The following is a 26,962-nucleotide window of genomic DNA, read 5'->3' on the forward strand; positions in this document are numbered from 1 at the left end:
GTTCAATCGTGAGTTAACTGGCCTGGTGCTAAAATCACTGACCTTGGGCGTGCAGCCTATGGTAAATTTCGAGCCCAAACACCATGTGAGAAACAATACATTTAAACTTGGTAAGGCCACCTAAAAACAAAAATTGTTGATTGTCCTTTTTTTTTGCAGATGGGGGAGGGAGGGAGGTTTTTTATTTTTTATTTTTTTATATTTTTTTTATATAAAGTTGTGTTGACATGCCAAATATGAAATCAAGAATAAAGAAATAATCACAATCCTTATAAAACAGAGTTTTTGTTGTGTGTTTTTGATGTTTTCAATAGTTTTGTCAAACAAATTTAACTCCTAGATGACATTTTCTGTAAACTTTTTCAAACAACTAAGCACAGTGTAGCCCAAGTAAATATTTGAAGAATTGTTCTTGCTTTGCCAACATGAATGAAAACTTCCTTAAACATCTTTTTAAACCTGTACATTTTGAAAAAAAAATATCAGCTGAAAAATCTGGGCAGTAAAAGTATAAAGAGATATCCAGACATGGAGGGAAAAAAAGAAATTGGGGTCGGGGGGGGGGGGGGGGGGTTTTGATCGGTCGGGCGGGGACGATCAACAATTTTTGTTTGACAATGTGATGCTGTGCAATGGCCATGTCAGTGAGTTAAAAGTAAGTTAAAGTTTGCTGGGGGGGGGGGGGAGAAGGGAGCCAAAGCGTGTTGAGGATAATTAAAAAACATAAACAACTAAATTCATAGTTTTGGTTTAACAATGATTCAGCATCGATAAAAGGCTGTCTGAAAAAAAAAAAAATGAAAAAAAAAAAAATGAAATTGTGTTTTTCTTGGAATTATATAAAAATTGCTTACTCATTGAAACCATTGAAATGTGAGCACTTTTCTCCTCACTCGAAAATTACTTAACAATTGTTAAAATCAAGCTTGGTGCTCAACCATGTAAAGGCCAAATGCAACCTTTTGTTATAATCAGGTGTTTTCATTGTCAGTGTTAAGTTGTTTTGACTGGCGCCTGCGCACTTTGGAGCTGGCAGCGGACACTAGACAACATACAGTACATGTAAACTAGAGTTTACACTTACAGGGTCAGGTTTATTTTAATCTGTCAATCATGCTCAAATCATTTCTACCAAGTACCCTGTTTTTTTGTGGGGTTTATTTTTGTATGTAACCAAAATTGAAAAGTAAACATCTGTGACTTTGTCACCATGATTGCCAGAGTTGAGTGTGATTAAACATTATTATTGGTACATTGTGTCCGGGTGTAAGGTCCAGATGGTTGAGTGGTTGGCTTTTTGTCAAATCCCCTGCATGAAACAAAACTCACTCGTGGTGTCGCACGCTCAAAGTTTGCAGTTATTGAATAAAAAAAACCACTGTTGCAACCGAGCATGGCTGGAAACAAGGGTAACAACTTGGAGGTGTCGGAGAAGAAGCCAAAATGGCTGTGGAGCCCAAATCGGGAAAGAGCGAACAAAGTAAGTATGCTTTGAACCGCGGAACTGAATCCCTGCGGTGGAATTATAGCAATCGTGAATGGAAGATTTGAACCTCTTTGAACCACAGTGTAAATACTTAAAGTCTGTAAACACTTTAGTATTTTTGCACATGTCTCTTCATGCAGCTGCTTCAAATGGCTTCTTTTTTTTTAGCTCCAAATTTACATTGGATTGTGGGCCGAGGCCAGTGATTTTAAAGCACGGCCAGTAAACTCGAGACTATAAAGTCCGGCGATTTGTGTTTTTTTATTTGAATAATTAATATCTATATTTAAAAACAAGAAATGGTATTCTAAGTTGAAGTCTGATTTTTCTCTTTTAATTTGTTCAGTAAAAGCATTACCTACATGTTTAGAATGAGGTACAGTAACCGTCCCTAGTTCCTGTTTAAAGGCAGTGCACGCTATTGGTAATTACTCAAAATAGTTATTAGCATATATAACCTTACATTGTGTACTCAGTAACGAGTAATGGGGAGAGGTTGATATGAGATGTATAAAACATTGTGAGAAACGGCTCCCTGTCCCTGTGAAGTAACATAGTTTTTCGAGAAAGAAGTAATTTTCCACAAATTTGATTTTGAGACCTCAGATTAAGAATTTGAGGTCTCAAAATCAAGAACTTTGTGTGACAATGGTGTTTTTTTCTTTCATTATTATCTCGAAAGTTCGACGACCGATTGAGCTAAAATTTTCACAGGTTTGTTATTTTATGTATATGTTGAGATAAACCAAGTGAGAAGACTGGTCTTTGACATCTACAAGCCCTACAGTGGATTTTCCACAAAAATTTGAGACCTTGGTCGATTTCACAAAGGTAGTCCTAACTTAGGACTAGTCCTAAGCAATGCTAAGAGATACATGTAGGACTGGTCCTAAGTTAGGACCAGTAACACATCCTAACTTAGGACTGGTCCGATCTCTTAGCATTGCCTAGGACTAGTCCTACATAAGTTAGGACTACCTTTGTGAAAGCCACCCCAGATCAGTGTTTTATAGTACAGTTCACATATGCATGGTTGTTCATTCAAAATATGGTTTACAGATGTGCCTACGTGACATTGTAGATCTGTTTCACGCTTCAATGACCCTGATGTTTTTCTGACAGCTGGAAAGTGCTGATTTTTTGTACCATCGGCTTAATTTTCACTATGGAAATATCTGCAAAAAGTAATGTGTAGTGTACACAACCAATGAAACAAAACACTTTGTTGTAGTCGTAGAAATGATTAGTATGTTTACATCAGTAACATTTAGATAATTGTAGATTGCAGATATGACCTTTTTGGTTGAATGGTGGAAGGTCAAATCTTTGCAACCGTTTTGTAAACGCTACAGTCGCAAACATGGTTTAAGGCCAATGGTTGTCTTTAAAGGAACGTTACAGAATTGGTAAGAAACAAAAATCGTGAAGATCACAGATTTACATAAAACTTACACGGTCTAATGATGATGATAGTAGAAAACATCCCTTGAAATATTTCTGTCTGAAATTTCATATTTGATGAGAAATAAATCTAATTACGCGTTTGGAGTTTATCGCTCAGTGAGCGTTTTATTCATGTTTGTTTTGGCATCGATGCAATGTAAAATTTGTAATCGGTTTTTCACTGTTCTCTCGTGACCCAGATGACCGATCAATCTCAAACTTCTACAGGTTTGTCAGTTTATGTTTATGGTTGATTACATAAAGTGCTTACACTGCCAGCAACCTTTTTGCTAGCAAAACCAATTCTGTAATGTTTCTTTAAGCTGTCATAAATAATACGTAGGTTTTGATATTTTGTGTGACACCTGTTCTGGACAAACATGTATTACATGTACGATAAATCTCCCACTCTCAAGATTGAAATCTGAAAAATCCGAGACACTTCTTTGCACAAATCTCATGCATAAATGCAGAGATACATTTGAAGATTTACAAGAAGTAGAAGCATGGAGGAAGGAATCTCAAGTATTTGATCAAATGCACCTGGGATGTGAAAATGTCAAAGAGAAAAAGGAAATTGTCAAAGACAAAACGTGTCTCACTGCGTCAGAAGGTCAAACAAACATCAGTGTGATGAAGTGGTTGTACAAATGCAGATGCATCTCTGCATTGCAATGTGTTTATTTTGCTGAAACCAGTTTACAAGCTGTTCAGTCCACTTTTTGAGGTGCCCCTGCTTCAAGTACTCCCATGGCTGGGATGAATATTTTACAGTAACAGGGTAAAGACGATGTGACCTATGTTAACATTCAAACTTTCTCTGTTGACAAAACACTGTGTACATGTACGTCATGTTTCGCCGGGCAAAAAGACGCTTAGTCACGGTAAGATTGCATACACTTTCTAGCTGGCTGCCAAAACACAAAAGATATACACAGTGAGGTATTATTACTATTCAATTTAAAAACACAATCTGGAAGTGTGTCTGGTCTTGAGTTTACTGGCCTGATGCTGAAGTTAATGGCCTCTGGCCTGTCGTCCCGTGTAAATTTCAAGCCTGGTAATTACAATTCCTGTACTCTATTTATCGGTAAAGGAAATGCATGATGTCAAACCAATGTTTGTTGAAATAGAAACTGCATTCTTGAGGTGTACACATTACAAATTTCTTCATTACGCGTGATGCGTTTTTGATCACATACACATGTGTTGGGAAAATGATGACGTACCATTGATAATGAATGCAGAGGTTCTTATAACAGTTGGGGTGTTAACAAGAAGGCTGAATGCGGCTCAGGGATGTGTTTGGAGCGGTCTTGATAGGGTAGTGACTTGAATGATTTAACATGTTTAAGATCGGTAGGTTGAGAAAGCCTTTCACACTAGAAGAATTTCCCCAGGAAATTCCCGGGAAATTTGTTTGACATTTTCACATCATTTCCGATTGTTGGGTCCTCAGAGAAATTAGAAAACTTTGTTACTTACTATTCTGAAAAGTCTATTAAAACGTTTACTGTGTAACCTTAAACTATTTTAAACGTTCACCCCACGAAAATTAATATTGTTTATCCCTGATGCAAGTTTAACATCTATTATAATTATTACTGAGTGTTCCTTATTCCCTGGAAAATTGCATTAAATGCACTAATTACATAGGGTGTCCTGGCCGAGCAAATAAGAGCACCGAACTCAAGCTCTGGTACTTCTGTTCAGCAGAGTGTGGGTTCGAATCCCGGTCATGACACTTGTGTCCCTGAGCAAGACACTTAACTATTATTGCTTCTCTCTACCCAGGGGTAAATGGGTACCTGTGAGGGCAGAGATGGTTCTTGTGATTGATTTAGCCGAGTAGTGCATATTAATGTTGCACAGGCTGCATACTCCTCACCAGGGAGCTGAGATGGTTTAAGGAGTGATTTAAGGCCCAGTGACCAGGGGTAAAAATGTGAAGTGCTTTGGGACGCCCTCCGGGTGTGAAAAGCGCTATATAAAAACTGGTTATTATTATTATTATTATTATTATGTTAGAATTGACTCTGTATAATGTACGAGATACGTGTGATCGTGAAAATTGTCATGGATTTATAACGAAGCAGCTTTAATCATGTGCTAATCAATGCACCACCCCCCTACTTGAAAGTCAAATAGACTGGTCACGTTTCATGTAATCAGTAAGGCGTATAGGTTTTCATTAACTAATGTGAGCATTTTAGAGACCTGGGACGGGATAGCAGACCATAAAGGGGATAGTGCAGTACTATGGTTGGGCTTTGAAATGTGTAAACCCATCCAATTTTTGTTTGTTCTTTAATAAATAATTTTGTTTTGTTAACACTTAATGTACAACGATGTGCCTTGATCACTGACTACACTCAGTATGCCTACTTCATGTGGGAAAAAAAAAACCCATTTATAAATGTGTGTTACTCAAGTGGGATTCGAACCCCGTGTTATTCTGTAACATATTGTCCTACCACTACTAGACCAATGAGCTTGCCGGCAGTGCTAAATGTAAGATCAAACCCTTCAACATAATCTGTATTCCCATTTCAACACGTCTAGTAAATATCAAAGGGGAAATTGTGAGTGTATTAAATGCACTTTGATTGTGTACAATATAACTTCACACAATTGGGGGCATTTAAAGAGCAATTAAACTTGTGTGAAATATTTTGGTTGTCCTTTTATCAAAATGTGGAAATGCTTATGTCTGTATATAGTCTGGACACCAATCATTGATACATGTATGTCTGGCAGCGGACCTTGAGGTATTTCTTTGCAGTGGACTTACAGTCGACTGGAAAATAATAATAATATGTTAAAAAAGCTGGGGCCAGTGCCTGAATCTGTCTCAAACATTGATCGGAAAAAGCAAAATTTTAATTAAATTTTGGGTTTTATTTGGCTGTGCACTATGTTGTGTTATAATGTAATAATAACCAGATGAAAATGCTACAGTTTATTGCCAAGGGAGATAGCCTTAGGAACCTGGGAGTCGTTGTGCTCTAAGAAACATGTACAGTATACAGGAATTCAATTTAACACTGGACCACAGGCAAGAGGACAGTATGTAATTTTAGTGTAGGGCCAATAAACTTTTGACTAGACAAGTCCGGCAGTCTTTTCTAATTTTAATTGAATATTAATAAGGGAATCATTGTGTGGTGAAGAGGTTTTCAACTAGTGGTTTAATCCCAACGGGGCCTGGTTCTTGATAATTTTACCGAGACGAAGACGAGGTAAATTATCAAGAACCAGGCCTCGGCGGGTTTAAACCACTAGTTGAAAACCGATTCAACACACTTTGATTCCCATTCATGAATACCTTTTCGGTCAAAAAGCTTCAACACTTTTTGGTCAAAAAGTAAAATAAATGCAAAAATTATAATTGTTCAATGATTTATTTCACCACAACACCCCTCCAGTTATGAAATGTTAAGGCCCTCCGCCGCCCTCGGGTAAACAACTCCTAAGGAGATTGCTGTGCGCGTATCGCGTGATGTGGCACAACTGTTCCAGCCGTTGCTCTCGACCAATAGGAATGAAGAAACTGTCTTATAAGCACAGGTGCAAGCTCGCGTGTCACGCCCATGTTTTAACACTTTTTACTGGTTATTTTACATTTGTATCATCCGTTCAAACAACCCCTCGTGATGCCCTCACGACCAATCAGAATGGATAAACTGTCTTAGGTATTTATGAATTAAGAGTAATACCTCACTGTGTTGAACCAACAAATAATATTTTCAAATGTTGGCTTTGGTCTAATGACATACTACTCAAGTATATTGATTAATGACATAATGAAGTATACTTGATACCCATACAGACAAATGAGATAAATCTTCTTTTACATGTCTTAGCTCTTGTTCAAATTAAACAGTTACATGTAACATACAGTAAATGCATGTTAAAAATCCAGGGGTGGATTTCACAAAGGTAGTCCTAACTTAGGACTAGTCCTAGGCAATGCTAAGAGATAGGACTGGTACTCCTAAGTTAGGACCAGTAACTCATCCTATCCTATCTCTTAGCATTGCCTAGGACTAGTCCTAAGTTAGGACTACCTTTGTGAAATCCACCCCAGTACACTAAAAACTGCACTAGGTATTATCAACTCTTTTTTTGTTTGCCTACATGTACACTGCACAATTTGTTCTAATTTTTTAACAATATTATTTCTGCTTAGCATCCTTGTGAAAATAACCTATTGTCCCAATTTTCAAAAAGCTGCAGGAACAAATATGCACAATTTGCCCTCCCTAGAAAGTTTGTTGCTTACATGTAGCTTAGCTGAAATACCACAGACAAATTTAGCCAGAATGAAATCAAAATTAAACTGCACTGCAACTGATGCCCAACTTCTCCTTTTTTTTGTGGTGGTGGGGGTGGGGGGGGGAACACAAGTTTTACAAAATATTTTGTTCGCGCTTGGAACAGCTGTATCAACTTGAGCGTACTTGATTATTGTAGATATGACTGATTGTCAACGTCCTTCAGGACTTAATTGCAGTCCCTAATACTCAATAATTTGTGTGTTTTTCTCCTGGATGGAACACCCCCTCCCTTAAAGGCACTGGACACTATTGGTAATTACTCAAAACATATAATCAGCATAAAACCTTACTTGGTAACGAGCAGCGAAAAGCTGTTGATAGTTTAAAACATTGTGAGAAACGACTCCCTCTGAAGTAACATAGTTTTTGAGAAAGAGGTCATTTCTCTCTAAAATATTTGAATATCAGAGCTTCTGAGGTCTTGAATTCAAGCATCTGAAAGTGAAAGCACACAACTTTTGCGACAAGGGCATTTTTTCTTCCATTATCCTCTCGCAACTTCAACGACCAATTTATTTTCAATTTTTCACAGGTTTGTTATTTTATGCATATGTTGAGATACACCAAGTGAGAAGACTGGTCATTGGCAATTACCAAAAGTGTCTATAGTGCCTAACAAAATAACAAGCATGACAGATGTACAGCTTGCTGAGGAGCGAACAACTTCCACTCAAGAGGAAGAGGATGAGTGTTGGTAGACAACGAACCATAAATTACTAGCTAGCCTCCATCAAGGTTAAGTTTTTATCCCCAATCAATATCCCTGGGATGTGACTATTCTTGTATCATTTATGGCATCTTCGAATGATTGCGTAAAACATTTCTTTGACTGATAGCATTATAAGTTATCACACAAGCGCAAGTGGAATACTGACAAATATCGCAGATGCGCTCAATTTTTTCGTATTCAACGAGCGCCCGTGTTATAATGAATTTATCTTCCAGTCTCATGTGCAACACGCAAAGTTTAAAATTTCAGAACGTTATTTCGCGACGAACAGCATGCGCGCACACAAAGTTTAGAATGTAATCTTTGCACTGTCCGTATACAAAGCGTATACGACATTCACAGTACGAACTGTGTAATAAAAACAGAGGAAGTAGTATATAAAACAGAGGAAGTAGTATATGTTTTTATCCCCCTAGTAGTTCGAGTATCTGATTGGTGGATTAGCGCGTACTGTAAGATAAAAAAAAACATTAGACGTTTTTTGCACCGGGATAAACAATGTAATTTACATATTACCCTTACATCGATGTGTGTTAGATGTACATGTGTACATGTAAGTACTGTATATTCAGTATTGTTTGTGTTAAATGTATGTAGGCCTACTCATTTTCAATTAGATGGAGTCCTCATGTGAGTAATAATAATAGCCAGTATTTAGAGTAGTTTGACAAAACAAAATAGTACAAGTCTTTGCTGGGTTAATTTTAAACGATTCGGGGTGGAACAAAGACAAATTTACTGGAGTGAGATCAGATGTGAACCACACAGCCTTCGGATTAACGTGCCAGCGCTGTACCAACTGAGCTATCGCTCTACCAACTGAGCTATCGCTCTACCATCTGAGCTATCTACTAATCTAGTCTCTACTGGGTAAATTGCCTATGTTGGCAGTCTTCCTATTTTGTCAACACCTTTAATTTAACTACAATATCAAGTTAGTGTTAACTCTCTGTTAGTGTTAACTTCATGTACACGTACGTACAAAATGACATACTGTACATGTACACTGTACATTTTTGTCAGTTCTTTGTATGCACATCGTGTGTGTAGAAGTGAATTAACCTTAATTGAACTATCAATTACTCTACTGAGATTCAGAGGCGTTAAAGGTTAGACCCATCCGAATGAATCAAGATGACTTGTCACTGACCATCTTTCATGTGTTAGAGTGTTAATTCAGCAGTAATGTCGATGAATTTATTATCCATTTTAAATGTGTTATGGGAATCAGGGTGGTCTCAGACTGGCAGTCCTGTATGTGGATTGGGTTCTCAGTCCCTACTTGATTGCGTGGGTTTTCCCCTATTTGGGGTTTTCCTCCAGAGTTTAAATGGCTATTCACACGGCAGCAATTTAACTGGGTTGCTTGCTCAAATTTAGCATGGTTGTAAAATGTAGCAATACTCTTTGACAATTTTAAAGGAGACCTTTGAAAGCACAATTCTGTTGTCCTTCACACGAGGTATTTTGTAAAATGTTATAACCATACTACAATTTAGCAAGGGACCCCTTGCTAAATATTGCTCTCGTGTGAACGTGGCTTGACAACAGAACATTTCACCAGCATCTTATCTCCATCCTGTTTTGGGCGCCTGCACTGTTGGATGTGTTACGGTCATGTACACTTTCTTAAAATAACGCTTTGCAAAAAAAACAAAGATGGAATTTCATCTTTGAAAGGGCAAGGCCGTTTTCATTTTGTTAAGGGCACTTCCATTGGAAAAGTCAATGGACAATTTTGAAGGGGCACCAAGGCCAAGACAAGGGGCAACGAAGGCGGCCTGTGTTTAATTCCATGCCTGAAACAGCGCCTTAAATTCCATGCCATCACACAAATCCCAGGAATTTATGCGACCTTTTTACACCTGAATTGTTAACCCTTGCAAACTCCCAGGGAGAATCCACTTCCCCGGTATAGCTGCCCCTGTTTGGGGTAGGGGTTAGGACAAACAAGCCTGGGGTTAGCATCTTGAGTGTATAATTTCCCTAGGAAAATCACATCAAGTGTGTTCAAGACAAACATGGGGTGGCAGTGGAGTTAACAATCCCCAGGAATTTCTTGGGGATTTATACTTCCCTAGGAAAAGGCTTGATAGTGTGAAACAGAGTCAGGTTTACATACATGTAGGTTTACTTTCAGAAGTGCCTTTTACTGGGGGAAAAAATTGCTTTGACTTGCAAGAACAGAAAGTGTCTCTTGGCTCTTGGCTCTCACTGTGTGTATTTCACAGCCATAACTGGCCACACTGTTTTAGTTAATGTCAATCGTCAATCACATCGATGTGCGTCAATACAGATTTTAGATTTACGCTTCCCCCGCCCCCGTCTTGCCCCCGCCCCCGCCCTGCCCCCCCCCCCTACAAATTTGCATTCATGATCAGGATGATTGTAAGCTACGTTCAAGCCATTTCATTTAATGTCAAAGCGCCAGATGCAGCGGCCTTTATTTCACCAGTGGGAGTAATGAATTAATGCATTCCTCAATTATTCTCCAACTTATGTGCTGAATTCTGGGTTAAATTCCAATTTTTGTTGCCCTGGCAACCTTTCTGTATATAACACCATTATCCTTCCGAATTGTCAACAGATGCAGAGATGAAAAATTTTAAACTTTTATCTGAATTCATACTTTTTGATGTCTGCCTGTTGAAAAATTGAGTTTTTAATTTTCTCAGAGTTTACAGAAAGCAAGCTCTCTGATCTACTACAAATGTAATACTGTTCCCAAAAGCTTCTTAAAAACTGTAACTCTAGGGATTGTTAAAGGTGGAAATGTTATCATTTCAAAATAACGACCCCTCAAATTTTGATCCAAGTTTAATACCTTTTGTCAGCAAGGACTCTCATCCGTGCAGATACATGGGCATTTAAGACAGGGCAAACGTTTGCCAATCATTTAAAAAAAAAAAAAAAAAAAGAGGTTTGGAAACATTCATATACAATGTTAAAAAACGGCATTCATACTGTACCCACCAGGCCCTGTACATTATACCTGTACAGCACCCTGTAAAGCACTTAATTGTATAGACCGCAAGGCCCAAATTCCAGACTGTACCAGGTATGTACTAACATCCAGGTCTTAACCATGTTGGTCTCGATCCCCGTGTTCAATAGCTACTATTATGAACAGTGAATATTATTGAATCTACTCAATGCACCAAAGTGGCATCAGACTATTATTAACCCTCTGGCCTAGCCTCAGTTTGGCTACGGCTAGATTTCCCTGCCATCATGCGTTGAAGTGTAGGACATTCTTAGCAATACCCCTAGCATCAGAGTGCACCCTATAAAAGCGTAGAAAACAGATCATCGGCCTTTAGTAATATTTTGTAGGCCCTCAAAATGTTCTACTCTACTTCATACTATAGACAGATTTGAGAGCCCAAGAAAAGGGATACAGTTGTACAAAATTTGCCTGATTTTGACCTGGGGGTTGTTGACTTCCAACGTGAGGTATTTTGGATGACATAGGCCCTGTAATAAATTTTTTTTAAATTGCCGAGAGGTGTAAGGACATTTTTTTCAAAATTGATGCTCGGACAGTTTGGAAAATTACACTGGTAGGCTGTAGGGCTGTTGAGTCGATGAATATTTAATTCCCCTTTAATATAAAAAGCTGTGAGACTTCTTAGTATTTTTCATCTATTTTTTTATTTATTGATTTTTTTATTATTTTATTATAAATATATTTAAATATTTAGCATTTTGCACTGTATTCTACATTCATAAATCCCTCAGACAGTTTCACTATTCCTATTGGTGGAGAGCGCGTCACTTGGGTGTGTATAAATGACCGGTAAAAGTGTTAATTCATAGGCGTGACACGCGACCTTGCACCTGTTCTTATAAGACAGTTTCTTCATTCCTATTGGTCGAGAGCAACGGATGAAACAGTTGTGCCACATCACGCGATACGCGCGACGCGCACAGCATTCCCTTACCAAAAAGTGATGATGTTTTTGACTGAAAAGGTATTTATGAATGGGAATCAAAGTGTGTTGAATCGGTTTTCAACTAGTGGTTTAAACCCGCCGAGGCCTGGTTCTTAATAATTTACCTCGACTTTGTCTCGGTAAAATTATCAAGAACCAGGCCCCGTTGGGATTAAACCACTAGTTGAAAACCTCTTCACCACACATTGATTCCCTTATGTATGGAGTTTTTAATTAGTAAGGTGTACCCTGTATCTCTGCCATTTCGGAAATGGCCTTACATTACTTGAAACGGGAGAAAATCAAGATGGCTGCTCAGTAATACTTACTGATGATAGTGATACCCACCAATAAAAGTTCAAGTGTAGCAATTTCGACGGGTTAGGTTACAGTTTGAAGTACACTTCGTCTGGAGACGTGCAGTCATCGGTAATGTAGATGGTGACTGATTGTTGTAATAGAAACTATTCCCTGCAAATATTCTTTGTTTTTGTTGTCAAATGCTACTGAAGAAAGATTGAATGCCGGATTAGACTTTAATGACAGACACGTCAAGTCAAACAATAATGATAATAATAATACAACATTTGCAAAGTGCTTAATGCAAAAGCCTCTAAGCGCATAAAGAAAACAATGAAATATACAATGTTTGAAAGATAGATTACAAGTAAGCAGATTACAATTACATGTACATGTCAGCAGCTTCGTCTTCCTTTTACATGTACACAGTGTGATTTTACGTACTCTGCAAGTTGTTTGTGCAGATGTGTACGCGTATGTTCAAATACAGACCTGAAACTTCGCGTTTTGTAAAGGGCAAGGTGTTTTTTCCTCTGTAAAGGGCATCTATCTTGGGGAGAGTTAAATTTGTAACTGAATAATGTTCAAAGGGCACTAAGGCAATGGCCAGGGGTTCAGGAGACAACACATGTACACCGTAAGCTTAGAAATAAGAATGTTCTGTACAATCACTTGCTGAGGAGCAAGTTATCGCTTATATTTCCTCAGACATGTACATCACATAAATTAGGGCATGCTTTTGCAAAGCTACAGTACATGTACATACATGTAGACCCTAAGGAGACGGCGAACACTTTGAACACGACTCTGAATGAACGTGCGCGGCTCAATGGAATATGTACCAGGGTTTGCTCACCTGGAAGTTGCTTTACAGAAGCTTGCCTCGAACCATTTGAGATACATTGTAGCAACTGTCTCTATAGTCCGAGGAATTTAAATTTAGTCGGTAACTTGTAACTAAGCAAGGCATTGTACCATACATGTACACATTTTTATCATTCAAATCTAACTCGCAAATGGCCGTATTGCCTGCAGGTATTAAGCTGTACTTGTACATGTAAGTGTTCTGTTAACTTTGCACTCAAAACCACCTGAAAGACAATCTGTGCAAATGGAGAAAAGCTTTTAAGCTACTAAAATAGCTTCACCAAAAAGCATGTGAACATTTGGCTTAATTCGTTGTTTGAGTCAGGAAAACATAGTGAAAAACCATACACAATTTAAAGTGCATTGATTCAGTTATTGTAAACTGTGCTACATATAAGAACTAGTTACTAGGCTATTGTTCAATGTAAGACACATTGTCCTTAGTTCTTGTAGTTTTGGTCTGTTGGTTGTGTTTTGGTTTCAGATAACAGTTTTCTTGTGGTTGGTTAGGTCAAATGATTTTGTACTGCATACCAGGGCCCAATTTCATAGAGCTGCTTAACGGCCATTTTTGTGCTTACTGCGTGATTACCATTTCATAGAGATGCTAACCGTACACGTGCTTGAAAATTAATGACATACACGTAATCAAAACAAAACCCTGGTGAACTTGCAATATGGGAATTTTCTTGCTGACATGTGAAATACGCTTACAAATGCTTTTAAAGCAAATTGTTGTACTACAGATAGCACAGAAATTTGTAAACGAAAATAGGTTAACCCTCAAGAATTAGAAACTGAGGATATGGTGGAAATCATATTGGTCAAAGCCTTCATTTTATTTTGACAGACCAGCTTTAAAATGGACTGTCATCATGGCTATAAACATTAATTTAAGTTCGACTGTCACTGATGTACAGTATGCGTAGTGTATACAGTCCCTTTCCGAGTCCCACAGAACTAAATCCGTAGACGCCTTTGGTGGGATTAATATTGGTCATAACCATGATGCCAGAATCACATCGTTAAATGCGTATTGCAGAGCAGGCTGTCGGGATTTAAGCTCAGTGAATCTAGCTGCTGGTTCAGACGTCTGGGCCCAATTTCATAGAGCTGCTAAGCACACAAATTTGCTTAGCATGACATTTTTGCCTTGATAAAAACAGGATTACCAATCAAATTTTCACGTGATTTTCAGGATTTGCCATCAACTGCTGAATACCAGTAACTAGCAATAAGCGACAAATGGAAATTTGGTTGGTAATCCTGTTTTTATCAAGGAAGAAATTTCATGCTGAGCAAATTTGTGTGCTTAGCAGCTCTATGAAATTGGGCCCTGGTCTAGTCATGGGTTCAAACCTCACCTGAGACCGTGCAGTTTTTACAGGGAATGAATTCGTCTATCAACTTTGCATTGCAAAATGTTTTGATTGGACATGTTTTTGTGCATACTGAATGCTGTTGTCGAGTAGCAAAGAGTTATTTTTTTAGTATAAAAATGTGCGTATTATTTTGCTTTGGGATACATTGGAAATCGTTCACTGCGGTATCAAAAGCCATAAAGGTTCTCCCCATACAAGTGATCGTTTCGAGTAGTTGTGTGAGATTTCAGTTGACAGTTTATGCAACAAAATACATGTACAATAACCTTAAACATCTGAAGTGCATTTGGCAGGGTAAGGATTGCATGGTCTAGTCTTGGCCAGGATTTGGTAACAGGGTGTCCGACTTTGCTGGAAATTTAAAAACTGGATGTCCAAATTGTTTTTTTTTACAATGAGTTTGTTTACATGTGATTGACAGATAAATCAGGGTGTGAACCATTAAAACAGGTTCCGAAAAGACTGGTCCAAGCGGGGGTGTGATATTGTAGGGTTAGTCTCAAACCATCATACATGTACTTGCCATTTGTAACTTTAAAAAAAAAGAGACTTAAAATGCATTCAAGCCTGGATGTTAGCAATAGAGGCAATTGCCTGCCCCTGGTCATTGCCTTGCTGCTCCTTGAAACATTCCAATGCAGTCATTTCCTCATAGAATGAGTAGAAGTGCCCTTTGCTATAAAAAGCAGAATCGACCCTGAAAAGAATGATACACAAAATTTGTGTATCATTCTTACAAAATCAGGCCTGTACACAAAATTTAGTAGGGCTCGTGCAAACATTTAGTACGGCTCGTGCAAACACTATGATGACAATCGTACGATCAAATGTTACAATCAAGGATTTAACAGACTCTAATTTCAAAACCTCTTAAGAAGAGGACCATATGCCTCGGTGAGGGTAATTTGTTGCTCAATGCCATATCGGTCCTCATCAGGCCTGTAGATTTATGCGGGGTTCAAATCAATTGCCAGCGACACGTCGCCCTCTGACCCCGAGAAATATACAGTCTCGCTCACGTAGACCACTACATTCTGATCTGACACTCTGGTACGTTGAAAATGTCATATTAAAGTAAGCTGTGCGTGTATACTTAAGGGGTCAGTCAGCATGTACACATAGCCCTATTTTGGAGCTATTTTGGCATGGTGCTCTGCTGATAGATGCAGCTATGGTGTAATGGAAGCCCGACTATTAGACTATTTATAAGTAGGATCAGTGTGTGATAGTAAGAGTTGGTGATAGTGTTATCAATTAAAGGGGACAGCACGTCATTTATTATGCAAGAGTATGGTCGTCCCAAAGTTACTGGCTTTAAAGAAACATAATAAAAGAGACAAGAGCATGGTCGTCCCAAAATTGCTGGCTTTAAAGAAACATAATAAAAGAGATTGGCATTTTATGTTTGTGAGGGCAAGGCCATTTTCATTTTGCAAATGGGGCTTCCATTGCGAAATTTTATGGGAAACTTTCAAAGGCAGTGGACACTATTGGTAATTACTCAAAATAATTATTAGCATAAAACCTTACTTGGTAACGAGTAATGGGGAGAGGTTGATAGTATATAAAACACAGGTTGATAGTATAAAACAATTCGAGACCTCAGAATTAGATTTTGAGGTCCTGAAATCAAGCATCTGAAAGCACACAACTTCGTGTGACAAGGTTTTTTTTTTCCTTCCATTATTATCTCGCAACTTCAACGACCAATTGAGCTCAAATTTTAACAGGTTTGTTATTTTGTGCATATGTTGAGATACACCAAGTGAGAAGACTGGTCTTTGACAATTACCAATAGTGTCCAGTGTCTTTAAAGGGGCAAAAAGGCCATGACATTGGGGCAGCAAAGGCCATGACCTCCAGGGTCTCTGCGTAATTCCAGGCAGTACACATGCAAAGGAATGGTTCATTGCACACGCACATTAGGTTTTTTTTTTAAGATGTAGAAACGTACGTCATTCCAATTCTCAAGTGATCAATAAACCCATGGATGAAGAAACCATCACAAATAGGAATTGCACGTCATTGATTTTTAAAGAGTAAATCTACTCCAATGTTCTCATATCAAGAAACAATATTCCAATCCTCTAGCTGGTGTCTTCGTGCAAGATACTTGGCTATGAATAGCAATCCGCATTAATGACGTCTGTTTTGCTAAAAATACCCAGATCTCTGAAATTTTGTTACCACTAGCCCTCACGCGATCACTGCATTAGTGTGCCAGACTGCAGTAATACAGTCAGTACACGCGAGTGAACATAAAACTTGGACACATGTACAACGCAGGTACTGATTTTTAGTGTTACATAGTGCGGAGTGCTACTTCTTCTTTTCAACCGTGTGTATTGAATGAGTACCTGCAAGGCCAAAGATTGTTGTCCGCCATGTTTTTCCCCCAAAGCTAAGGGGTTCATTCAAGCGTAGTGACGAGCCCTTGAACAAAACAGGGTCAAGGGTAAGCACTCATGAAGGGACCATTTGGTGATGTGTGCTCTTCATTTCAAAACATAAGGTATTGCAAAGGTTGTTGACATAAATTTTTGTTTAAGATGGTTGTGTTTTCTTGGGCTCTGCTACATCTTCAGTCCCTTCCCTCCTTATATGGATGGGTGGCGGCAGCCATCATTGATTAATCTTGGGTTGTCTGTTGCTCTGAGCCGCTATGTACATACATTGTACATATAGAACTGAGCCGTAATAATGTACACATGTCCCAGGTCAAAATTCCAGTTGCACCTAGTTAACTGGGGTCAACTGGTTCAACTGGATAGTGATCAAACTCGTCCATTTTCCGTATTAACCAACTGGTTTGGACTAGGTTTAACTGTGTTCAACTAGGTTGAAATTATAAACCAGTTGGTTTCTGTCCATTTTCCATATTAAACCAACTGGTTTTAACTGTGTTTAACTAGTTTATCAACTGGTTTTAACTAGTTCCAGTTAAACCCAGTTTAACTAGGTTCAACTGGAATTTTGACCTGGGGTGTATGCCTCAAGTATCTGACTTCAGCTCAAACATGACCCTGGTTGTGGTTCAAAACTAAAAGATGAAAGCTTTTGACTATATTGTTTGGCTTGGATTGATACACAACACGTCCCTGGGTGGGATTCAAACCCATGACCTTAAAGCAGAGCAGATGTGTTAGCTGCTAGATCACGCTGTGAGAGCAGTTTCTTGTTTTTTTTAAGTTATTTTTTTAATGATCTTCCCATCAAGGGAACTCTGCAAACTCCCACAAAGGGATTAAACACCAAGCTGGCAACAGCCAATCTCTTTCATACAAACATTGGTTTAACGTCTATGATTATGAACTACACAAATCAAGAAACTGTGATTTAGTCATTGTGAAATCAGCGGTTTACTTGGAGATTTGAACCAACAACCTTGTGATTGCAAGTCCTCTGTGGTTTGCAGCCAGTAGGCCTACTGCAACAATTTTGTTTTAATAAGTTTGTAAGGGTAAAAGAACAATCTAGTTCATCAATAAAATTTTATCAGGATTCAGTACACCTTGCAATGTTCTCACATGCATGCTTGCATATATCAGCTGTTTTTTCACAGTAATTCAACCCTTAAGAACTTATTTTCACATCGTAAATGTCACAGCATCAAACCTGCTACGGATAGATGTTGAGAATTCCGGGTTCCCATTATCCTCTCAGTTCTGGAGCACCTTCCTATTGGAGCAAGAATGCAAAACTTAGGACCTTGCAGAGTACAATAGTATTGCTAGGGTGTTCAGTTCAGGCTGAAACACAATATCTAGTGTGTGTGGACACGATACGTAAGAAGAAGAAGAAGAAGAACGACTTCCCAAATACCAAAATTATTTACAGTAAAGACGAACTGACATATCTGTGAGTAAATTCAGAGGATGTGGTTGGACACCTGCCTCCATGGAGAGAGTGGATGTATAGAAGGCTGCTGATGACAGGCCTCAGTACAGTGATGGAGCACCTGTAGACACTTGGAACCTTGTTCAAGACTTTCTTTGGGGAGTTGCAAGACAAACACAAGCTTTTGTACATCTGGTGTACTCACTGGTGACAGTTTAGCTGCACTAAGGGCTTACAGTTACTGTTACGGCTACAGCTTGATTTCCATGTCATCATACAATGAAGTACAGCAATACCCTTTAGCAACTGTCCTAGCCGTATCTACATGTATATCCACCAATTCGGATACGGCCTTGGTCATGTCTGCTCTGGCTCTTCAGGCCAGTGTTCATCCTTTTTTGGGGGCATCTGAGAACATCTGCCAATACACGACGTAGTAGCTCATTCGTACATGTAGCAAGTGTAGCAGCAATATTTGGCTGCCATTGCTCCAGTTATCATGGTTATAGTCTTTGTGTCCACACTATTGACCCCTTGCACGCACGTCACACGCTACGACTGTGCCACTCTCACCATGTTGGTGGGCAATAGGTTTCCGAGTAAACGCTGCATCTCCTAAAATGCGCCCTTTACTGAATAACGCACACTGACATTGCCCACCAGTCATGCCAGTATGGCGCACCCAAAATTATTCTGATGATGACGACGTCAGGTGAATTGGGTCAATAGGCTGCAATGTACATCCACTGTTTGCCCTGGTATTGGCCTTTGTGCCACTGTTGCCTCCATGGTCTTGGCATTGGTGCCAAAAGGAGGCTATAGCTGCTGTTGTCCCTAGTCTTGACCTTTGTGCTCCCCAAATACCCCTGAAGAATTTCAGTTTTTTGGCAAAAATAAAAATAAACTTTCCCCTTCAAAGGTGAAATTCCACAATGTGCAACATTCCTGTTTTCAATCTCTCCATCCCACCCCCTCTCTATCACATTTGCCTCACCAATGTACACAATACAGCATCCCAAAGAGAAATGAAGTACTCGTGATTGACATTCTCGAGGGTTCCTGGGAAGTCTGTTTGATGCGAAAGGGTAAGGGGTTGTAAAACTAAAAGCTAGACACTCCATGTCTATTGTCAGATCGTTGAATATCACAGTGGAAACCACATTCATTATAGGCACGCACACCTTGACAATTAATTATACTTCAATTAAGCAATCAGTCTGGAGTTTTTTTCATTTGACATTTCGCATGAGGTACTGTATCCCTCTTCACAACAACAATTAGTAATTCATCACAGGCCCCTTTCACGCTAAGAGCAATTTTACACAATATTCCCTGTGAAAGTTTGGCTGGTCTTTTCACACTTCAGTTGTTGACCCTGGGAATATCCTGGGAATTATTTAGACTGGTACATGTTTTATGCACGCAGAATGCTAATATTGAGCAGCAACTGGGGACTTTGGAATAGCCTCAGCAGAATTCTCTCTGAACACCACTGACCAAATGACAGTTGAAACACTGAGGACCAGTCAGAAATTACTCCAAGAAGTGCGGCAGACTCGTTGAGTGTTTGAAAGCATCCTTATTTTAAATTTGAAATTGGGACTAGTACAGTAAGATCGCCGACAAACTAGTGAAATGACAAGCTACCAGGGCCCAATTTCATGGCTCTGCTTTACTGCCGAATTCTGCGCTTATGATCGCTATTCTCCACTTACATGTAGGTTCAAGCGCAGAATTTCTGCGCTAGCTGTGTAAGCATAGAATGCCTAGCAACGTGGAGTACGCACGCATTCAAGCCAAAATTTCTTGCTAACCCGTGAAATGTGCTTGACGTAAACACAAAATTCCCTGTTTCCGTAAGCACTGATGCTTTGCTTGTGGTTAGAAGAGCCATGAAATTGGGCCCAGTGGTCCCGCTGGCTAGTTTCTAAAAAAAAAGTTAAAGGCAAACAAACCCTCCTCCTGAGAATTTGTTTGTAAGTTTGTGCTGAGCTATATACTGTAAAAGAGAAATCCGTCATGGCTCGGCACGACACACGCATACATGAATTTTATATTGAATGCATCCAGAAATCATCATCATGACCATAGAGGTCAAGTAACTAGAATCATCAACCTTCACCTAGATACAAGATGCAGTCGTGTAGATGTAATATTCTAATGCACACACACGCACACAGACTAGAGGCTTAGTGTATTGTAATATCCGCTAATAACATTATCTAGTCTGATCCGTAACATATTAAAGGGAAGTCTTCACACATCTTTAGGCCAAAAAAAAAAAAAAACCTTTATAGCTTCCTGCTTTTTGGAACAGGGAAATTGTTTATATTTTTGTTTTCGTTATTTGTCTGAGTTTGATCAATTGTATAATTCTTTTAAATTAAATCATTAATAAAAAATTCTTTAAAAAAAAAAGGCCTCTTAGAAGGAAGCCGGCGGAGATGCTTTAAACAGTTTTATTTTATTTGGCCTAATATTAGTAGAACTTCAAGTTTTGGATGGTGGAAGTGACAAAGAGTGTGCAAGGCTTGCATTGAATTTAAGAAAATGCCAGGAGGACATTATCACTATCAGAGCATTATTAATGAGTTCTGTCGACTGCATCCATGTAGATCGGCTGCCTTATTAAGAGAGCTCGGCTAGGGGGCAGGAGGGCAGAAAACACTGAGGCAACTGTGGTGATTTCATTCATGTTCCTAGTCATCACTGCTTTGTCGCCCCCCTTGTCAATGCCGCGATGCTCCTTGAAAAGTGGCGAGAGGAATGTCAGGGGTTGTGACTTGTCAAGCTTTGGCATGTTTTTAGGATTTGTTAAAATTTTGTGTCAAGATTTCCGTTTGCCTTCAACTGACTTTGAGAAAATAAAAAACATACAGTCAAGGGGAAAAACGGCCAATTATGGCAAAACTTTTTGTAGCTGCATTGCAGGTTCTCATAATTCGTTGCGCGTACCACGAACTGACTTAACTCAATCACAGTTTTTGAAAACAGGTTCAAAGAAAATCACGATTGCAGTTGCACTACTTTTCAAACTGCTGTCTCAATGACACTCTACCTACTTGAGTCTGATTTTCACTTTTGTTTTGCCCTTGTAAAAGTCAACAAGTGTGATTAAAGGCAGTGGACACTATTGGTAATTGTCAAAGACTAGCCTTCACAGTTGGTGTTTCTCAACATATGCATAAAATAACAAACCTGTGAAAATTTGCGCTCAATCGGTCATCGAACTTGCGAGATAATAATGAAAGAAAAAACCACTTGTAACACGAAGTTGTGTGCGTTTAGATGGTTGATTTCGAGACCTCAAGTTCTAAATCTGAGGTCTTGAAATCAAATTCGTGGAGAATTACTTCTTTCTCGAAAACTATGGCACTTCAGAGGGAGCCGTTTCTCACAATTTGTTATACCATCAACCTCTCCCCATTACTCGTCACCTAGAAAGGTTTTATGCTAATAATTATTTTGAGTAATTACCAATAGTGTCCACTGCCGTTAAACAGCCTTATAAGTATATTTTTTAGAGCCTTCGTACACCATGTGTACATATATGTACATGTAGGTCAGCCATTGTACTTTAGAAAATATTCCTACTTTAATTCCAAGGAGTGCTAATCTCGCCTTATTCTGTTATGCAGATTTGAAGATTGGGAAACAAATTGAATTAATTTCCTATGTTTCTTTCTCTTTGTTTGTTTTGCAGAAAATTGATGAGAATGATGTGCTAGTTGATCAGGGTATTCACTATCATCAACCACAACATCCTACGGGGGATCAAGAAGATGAACAAGCAGGTACATGGAATTTGTGTTTATTTTTTTCAAATTTTTTATGAGAGATCTTCTAACATCCCAACGTCGGATGGCTACCTCAAGGTGAGGGCTACACTTGCCTGATTCGGGCCGTCAACTAAAATCAACTGCCACCAGGGGCGCGTTGCCACCTACTCCTAGGGCTGAAATCGCCCATACTCCCTAGGGCTCAAACAGGGTTACCCCGAAAGGATGTAGACATGGGTATCATCCACTAGGAGCCTGGCTGGTAGAGCAGAATGCAACACCTTCTCAACTTTTTGCGAATCACTTATGGTTCAGTGCCTCGTTCAAAGGCAAAAGTGTCGTGACCAAGATTCGAACCGAGACTCTGCTGCTGATGACACCAGAGCTTGGATCCGGTGAACTAGACCGCTCGGCCATGACAAGCCACTTTTGGGTGACTTGGGTCCACTGAACATTCCTAAAGGATGTACATGTACAGGTGTATGCTGTAAAACCTCCTCCATGCATGTACAGGTACATTGTACAATGTACAGGCGTACACCATGTAAAAGTGTATAATTAAACAAATGAAATATCAGTTGAAAGTAAACCTGATGCAGCCCCTTTTTATCTTCCCCCTAAGCTATTTAATATAAAACAATCTTTCTGGGAATGCACACAAAGGCAGACCTGGAGTTTATATTTTAAACTCTGCTTCCAAGCAGGGGTAGCTACTTGTCTAAAGTCTGTGTCTAATTTTCAAGAAAAATAGTGCTACAATATTATAGACTATGCGGACTGGATATGAATAATTTGCATTGAACATAGGACAATTGAATAGAGTGGGAGTTGAACCTGTGACCTCTGGTTTAATGTGCCAGTGCTCTATCAACTGAACTATATAGCCCTGATATTGGCGGCAAAGATTATAGAGCGCAAGATGCAGAACTGAAGCTTTATGTATTGTTAAACGTGAAATACACATGAGCGCCATTTTAGCAAGCAAATGTTTGTTTCACATTGATAGTAGTGTTCATTGTCTGCACTGATCTATTGTTGTATCAAAAGAGTCATTTGCCGAAACGGCGTCCTGTTGGATTTCACATTTCAGCCCGAGTTTCGCATCTTGCGCCGCTCTATAATCTTTGGTTGGCGGTCTCCTTATTTTGTTGATATCTTCATTTGGGGGTGCTATTAGGTAATGTACAACAACTACAACATATTTACATACATGTAAGCTTAGAGGAATCAACCATTAGCATTTTCCCGGGGACGCACCCCCTTGAACACCAAGTTATCTCAAACAAAAATATAACAGTGTTTTATTGAATTATCAAGTAGTTTAGCGATGAATTTCATTTGATCGGATTCTCTTGATTGAATTTGCAGGGCACCGGGCGGTGTATGTCGGTGTGCACATGCCCCTGAAGTCCAGACACCATCACAGACACCACAGGCATAAACATCACAAACACAAGAAGAATGGTCTGGACGAGTCAGACTCCAGCCACGATGTTGGCCCCTCGTCAGAAACACCTCTACTCAAAGAAGAAAGACCAGGTGAAGTCTCAATTCTTTTTGTTTTATTCTATCCATTTTTATTATTATTATTATCTTTTTTTTTTTTTTTGGGGGGGGGGGCGGTGTGTGTATAGATTGGGCCCCTGTCTTTATCCAATAAAGACAGGTCCCTGCCGCTAGATCCAGTGATTCCATTGGATACATTATACCATTTGATAAACATGCAGTGACAAAGATGCCCAAACAGTCACTTCTGTCACAAAGAATTTAACTGCGTATCTCTATGTGAAATAAGGTTAGGTCAAAGGTGAATAAACACGCCGGTCTGGAGGCATGTCTCTGGCGTTATTCTTGAGCCTCGAAGTGTGACGTCAGATGTTAAGGCTAGGGGGGGGGGGGGGGGGTATTGAGTTGAAAACTTTGAAAGCTACATGCGTACAAAGTGTAGGTGGCAGCAGACCATTGCCATTGTTTACGTAGTTCTGAGCATACTTGCATTTCCGAGAACAAAGGATCTACTTGGTAAGTCTGCTGCCACCTATAGAGTCCAAAAAGTCTCCCATTACGCACACTTCTCCCAAAGTTTACTTTTCTCGGACTGGCATTTCAATGTCAGAGGACGACTGAGAAAGATTTGAAGAAAAACACTGCTCCCGCTTGTGTGTAAAAAGTAGGCATTTGCATTTAAACCGTAGGTTGTTTTGGTGTGAGAGCAGTTTGCGAAAGCGGCATCAATTCTATTCTCTAGATAAACTAACCGTTACGCCGAGTAAGCTCACCAACTAAAATATTACTAAATGTTATTATTTCTAACTTTTTCTTACAATTAGTACGAGCTTATTTTCTCCCTTTAATCTACCTACAATATTTTGGAAGGCAAACGTTTGATTACTAGCTTCCTTACCCATCCCTCACCCTCAGTTTATTACATTTCAATTTATGTTTTCTTGTTGTAAAGAAAACCAGAGTAATGTACTTTTCCCTAAACCAAAGATCGATCATCTCTTTAGTGTACACCCCTTTAATGTACACCCCTTGAGAACAAGACTACCGAATTGCGGGCTATTCCTTAAAATCCATCAATGTTTACACTCCAGATTGCTATGACAATCAAAGAACATTCTACACGGCACACGCTCACATTTGAAAACGCACGCTCCTATCCGCCAAGTCCGTCTCGTGTCAAATAGTATGTTTGCACAGGCAAGCTTGGTGATAGTCTTCCCATTAGCTCAATGCCAATGATCTCGAAGCAACGACAACACTATCTTACACCTTCCTTTCTTTTGTCTCTTCTTTCTTGCTCCACATCTGCACACGTTCCTGCACAGTTTATCAAATTACGATATTGAGTTATTCTTTAATGCACGGGTGAACGACGTGGCATTTCACGCTTGGGAACATGTTTGTACATTGGGGTGTAGCGGGACGAATTTGAGTAGTTGGCAGGAGCTCATGATGGTTAAGATCTTATAGGGAGCTTCGATCCATATTGTTCGTGTTTTTATCAGAGCTTAAAATTAACACTGGACTGCAGGCCAGAGGCCAGTGATTTTTTTTTAGCATCGGGCAAGGAAACTTAAAGACATTGGATACTGCTGGTAATTGTCAAAAACCAGTCTTCTCACTTGGTGTATCCCAACATAGGCATTTGTAAAAAAAAAAAAAACCTGTGAAAATTTGTAGTAATTACCAAGATTGTCCAGTTCCTTAAAAGCCATTGGACCCTTTCGTTACAGAAAAAAACCTAAAAGTTCAAAGATTAACAAATAACTTACAGGGTTTACAAAAGGTAATGGTGAAAGACTTCTCTTGAAATAGGCCTACTATTCCATAAAATGCTTTACTTTTTGTGAAAACAATAAAACCATATCAATTCTCAATATCGAGAATTACGGATTTATTTTAAACACATGTCATGACACGGCGAAACGTGCGGAAACAAGGGTGGGTTTTCCCGGTATTTTCTCCCGACTCTGATGACCGTTTGAGCCTAAATTTTCACAGGTTTGTTATTTTATATAGAAGTTGTGATACATGAAGTGTGGCTCTTAGACAATACTGTTTACCGAAAGTGTCCAATGGCTTTTAAAGAACCCAGATACACATGGATGAGAGAAGGCAGTTGTCCCAGTGTTCCTGGCAGTGGCTGCCGAATGCGCTTCAGCACCTTCTAAACACATAACAGGGATAAATGGGTCTCATAATTCAAAAACTTGATATATATATATACATGTATAAAAAAGGATTAAAGACAATGGACACTATTGGTAATTGTGTAAGACCAGTCTTCTCACTTGGTGTATCTCAACATATGCATAAAATAACAAACCTGTGAAAATTTGAGCTCAATCGGTCGTTGAAATTGCGAGATAACAATGAAAGAAAAAACACCCTTGTCACATGAAGTTGTGTGCTTTCAGGTGCTTGATTTCGAGACCTCAAATTCTTGAAATCAAATTCGTGGAAAATTACTTTTTCTCGAAAACTACGTCACTTCAGAGGGAGCCGTTTCTCACAATGTTTTATACCATCAACCTCTCCCCATTACTCATTACCAAGTAAGGTTTTATGCTAATAATTATTTTGAGTAATTACCAATAGTGTCCACTGCATTTAAACTACAAGTGTCCTGGTCTACAGGCCTGAACATTTGTATTTTGAAATATGACACCATTGGAAGTTTTGGGATCTTGACAAAACTACATTATTCTTTTCCCACAACATTATTCTTTTCCCACTTTCTTTGAAAATGATTGCCTTGCAAAACTGAATTCGACCATGGAACCTCTTATTAACATCTGCCATACAGGCAAACAATTACAAAACATTTGCCAAAAAATTACAAATTTACTCGTGTTTTTTTTTTACCCATACACCGATGTGTGTAAGCACTGTATACTCGGTACTTTCCCGAGTCTCGTGAGAAAAATATCACAGACATTACTTGTGTGGGATTGGAACCCATGGCCCTTGCAATTCTAGAGCAGTGTCTTACCAACTAGACTACCAAGACTGCCCGGAGCTAGGGGCAGTTCGAACCCTATGTTTCGGCAGCGGTTTAAGCAATACATAATAGATGTTAAATTTGCATCAGGGAAAAAGAATATAGGTTTTTTTCACAGGATGTTTGGGTAAAAAGTCAAAATTAAAATTTGTTTTCCCCGATGCAAATTTATTGTCTATTATATTTACAAACACGCACGTGCTAAAACAAAAACCACCTCATTATACTAAAATGCTGTATCAAAGAAGGGCCTATTAAACCCATCATATCAAACATTTGTTTGTTTTACCGCATGCTACGATTGGGAACAACATACAGCACATACTTTGGAACAGCAAATGTAATCGCAGATATGGAGATAG

The 26,962-nt window shown here is 39.0% G+C and overlaps 1 protein-coding gene across 2 annotated transcripts in view; it reads left to right on the top strand.

Annotated features, from left to right (window-relative positions):
- The first annotated feature begins 1,158 nt into the window (after positions 1–1,158).
- The window catches only part of LOC117291832 (sodium bicarbonate cotransporter 3-like), a 52,021-nt gene continuing 26,217 nt past the window's right edge, over positions 1,159–26,962 (top strand). Inside the window, exons 1-3 of one of the 2 annotated variants that reach the window (XM_033773763.1) lie at positions 1,159–1,480; positions 22,018–22,108; positions 23,462–23,632. In XM_033773763.1, the coding sequence (XP_033629654.1) occupies positions 1,394–1,480; positions 22,018–22,108; positions 23,462–23,632 (349 nt within the window). In that variant the 5' untranslated portion in view covers positions 1,159–1,393. The remainder of the gene's footprint in view (positions 1,481–22,017; positions 22,109–23,461; positions 23,633–26,962) is intronic. The other variant, XM_033773764.1, reaches the window with a different exon arrangement.

The sequence above is a fragment of the Asterias rubens genome, chromosome 6 (genome assembly GCF_902459465.1).
Source record: "Asterias rubens chromosome 6, eAstRub1.3, whole genome shotgun sequence".
In the NCBI taxonomy this organism is placed as follows: Eukaryota; Metazoa; Echinodermata; class Asteroidea; order Forcipulatida; family Asteriidae; genus Asterias; species Asterias rubens.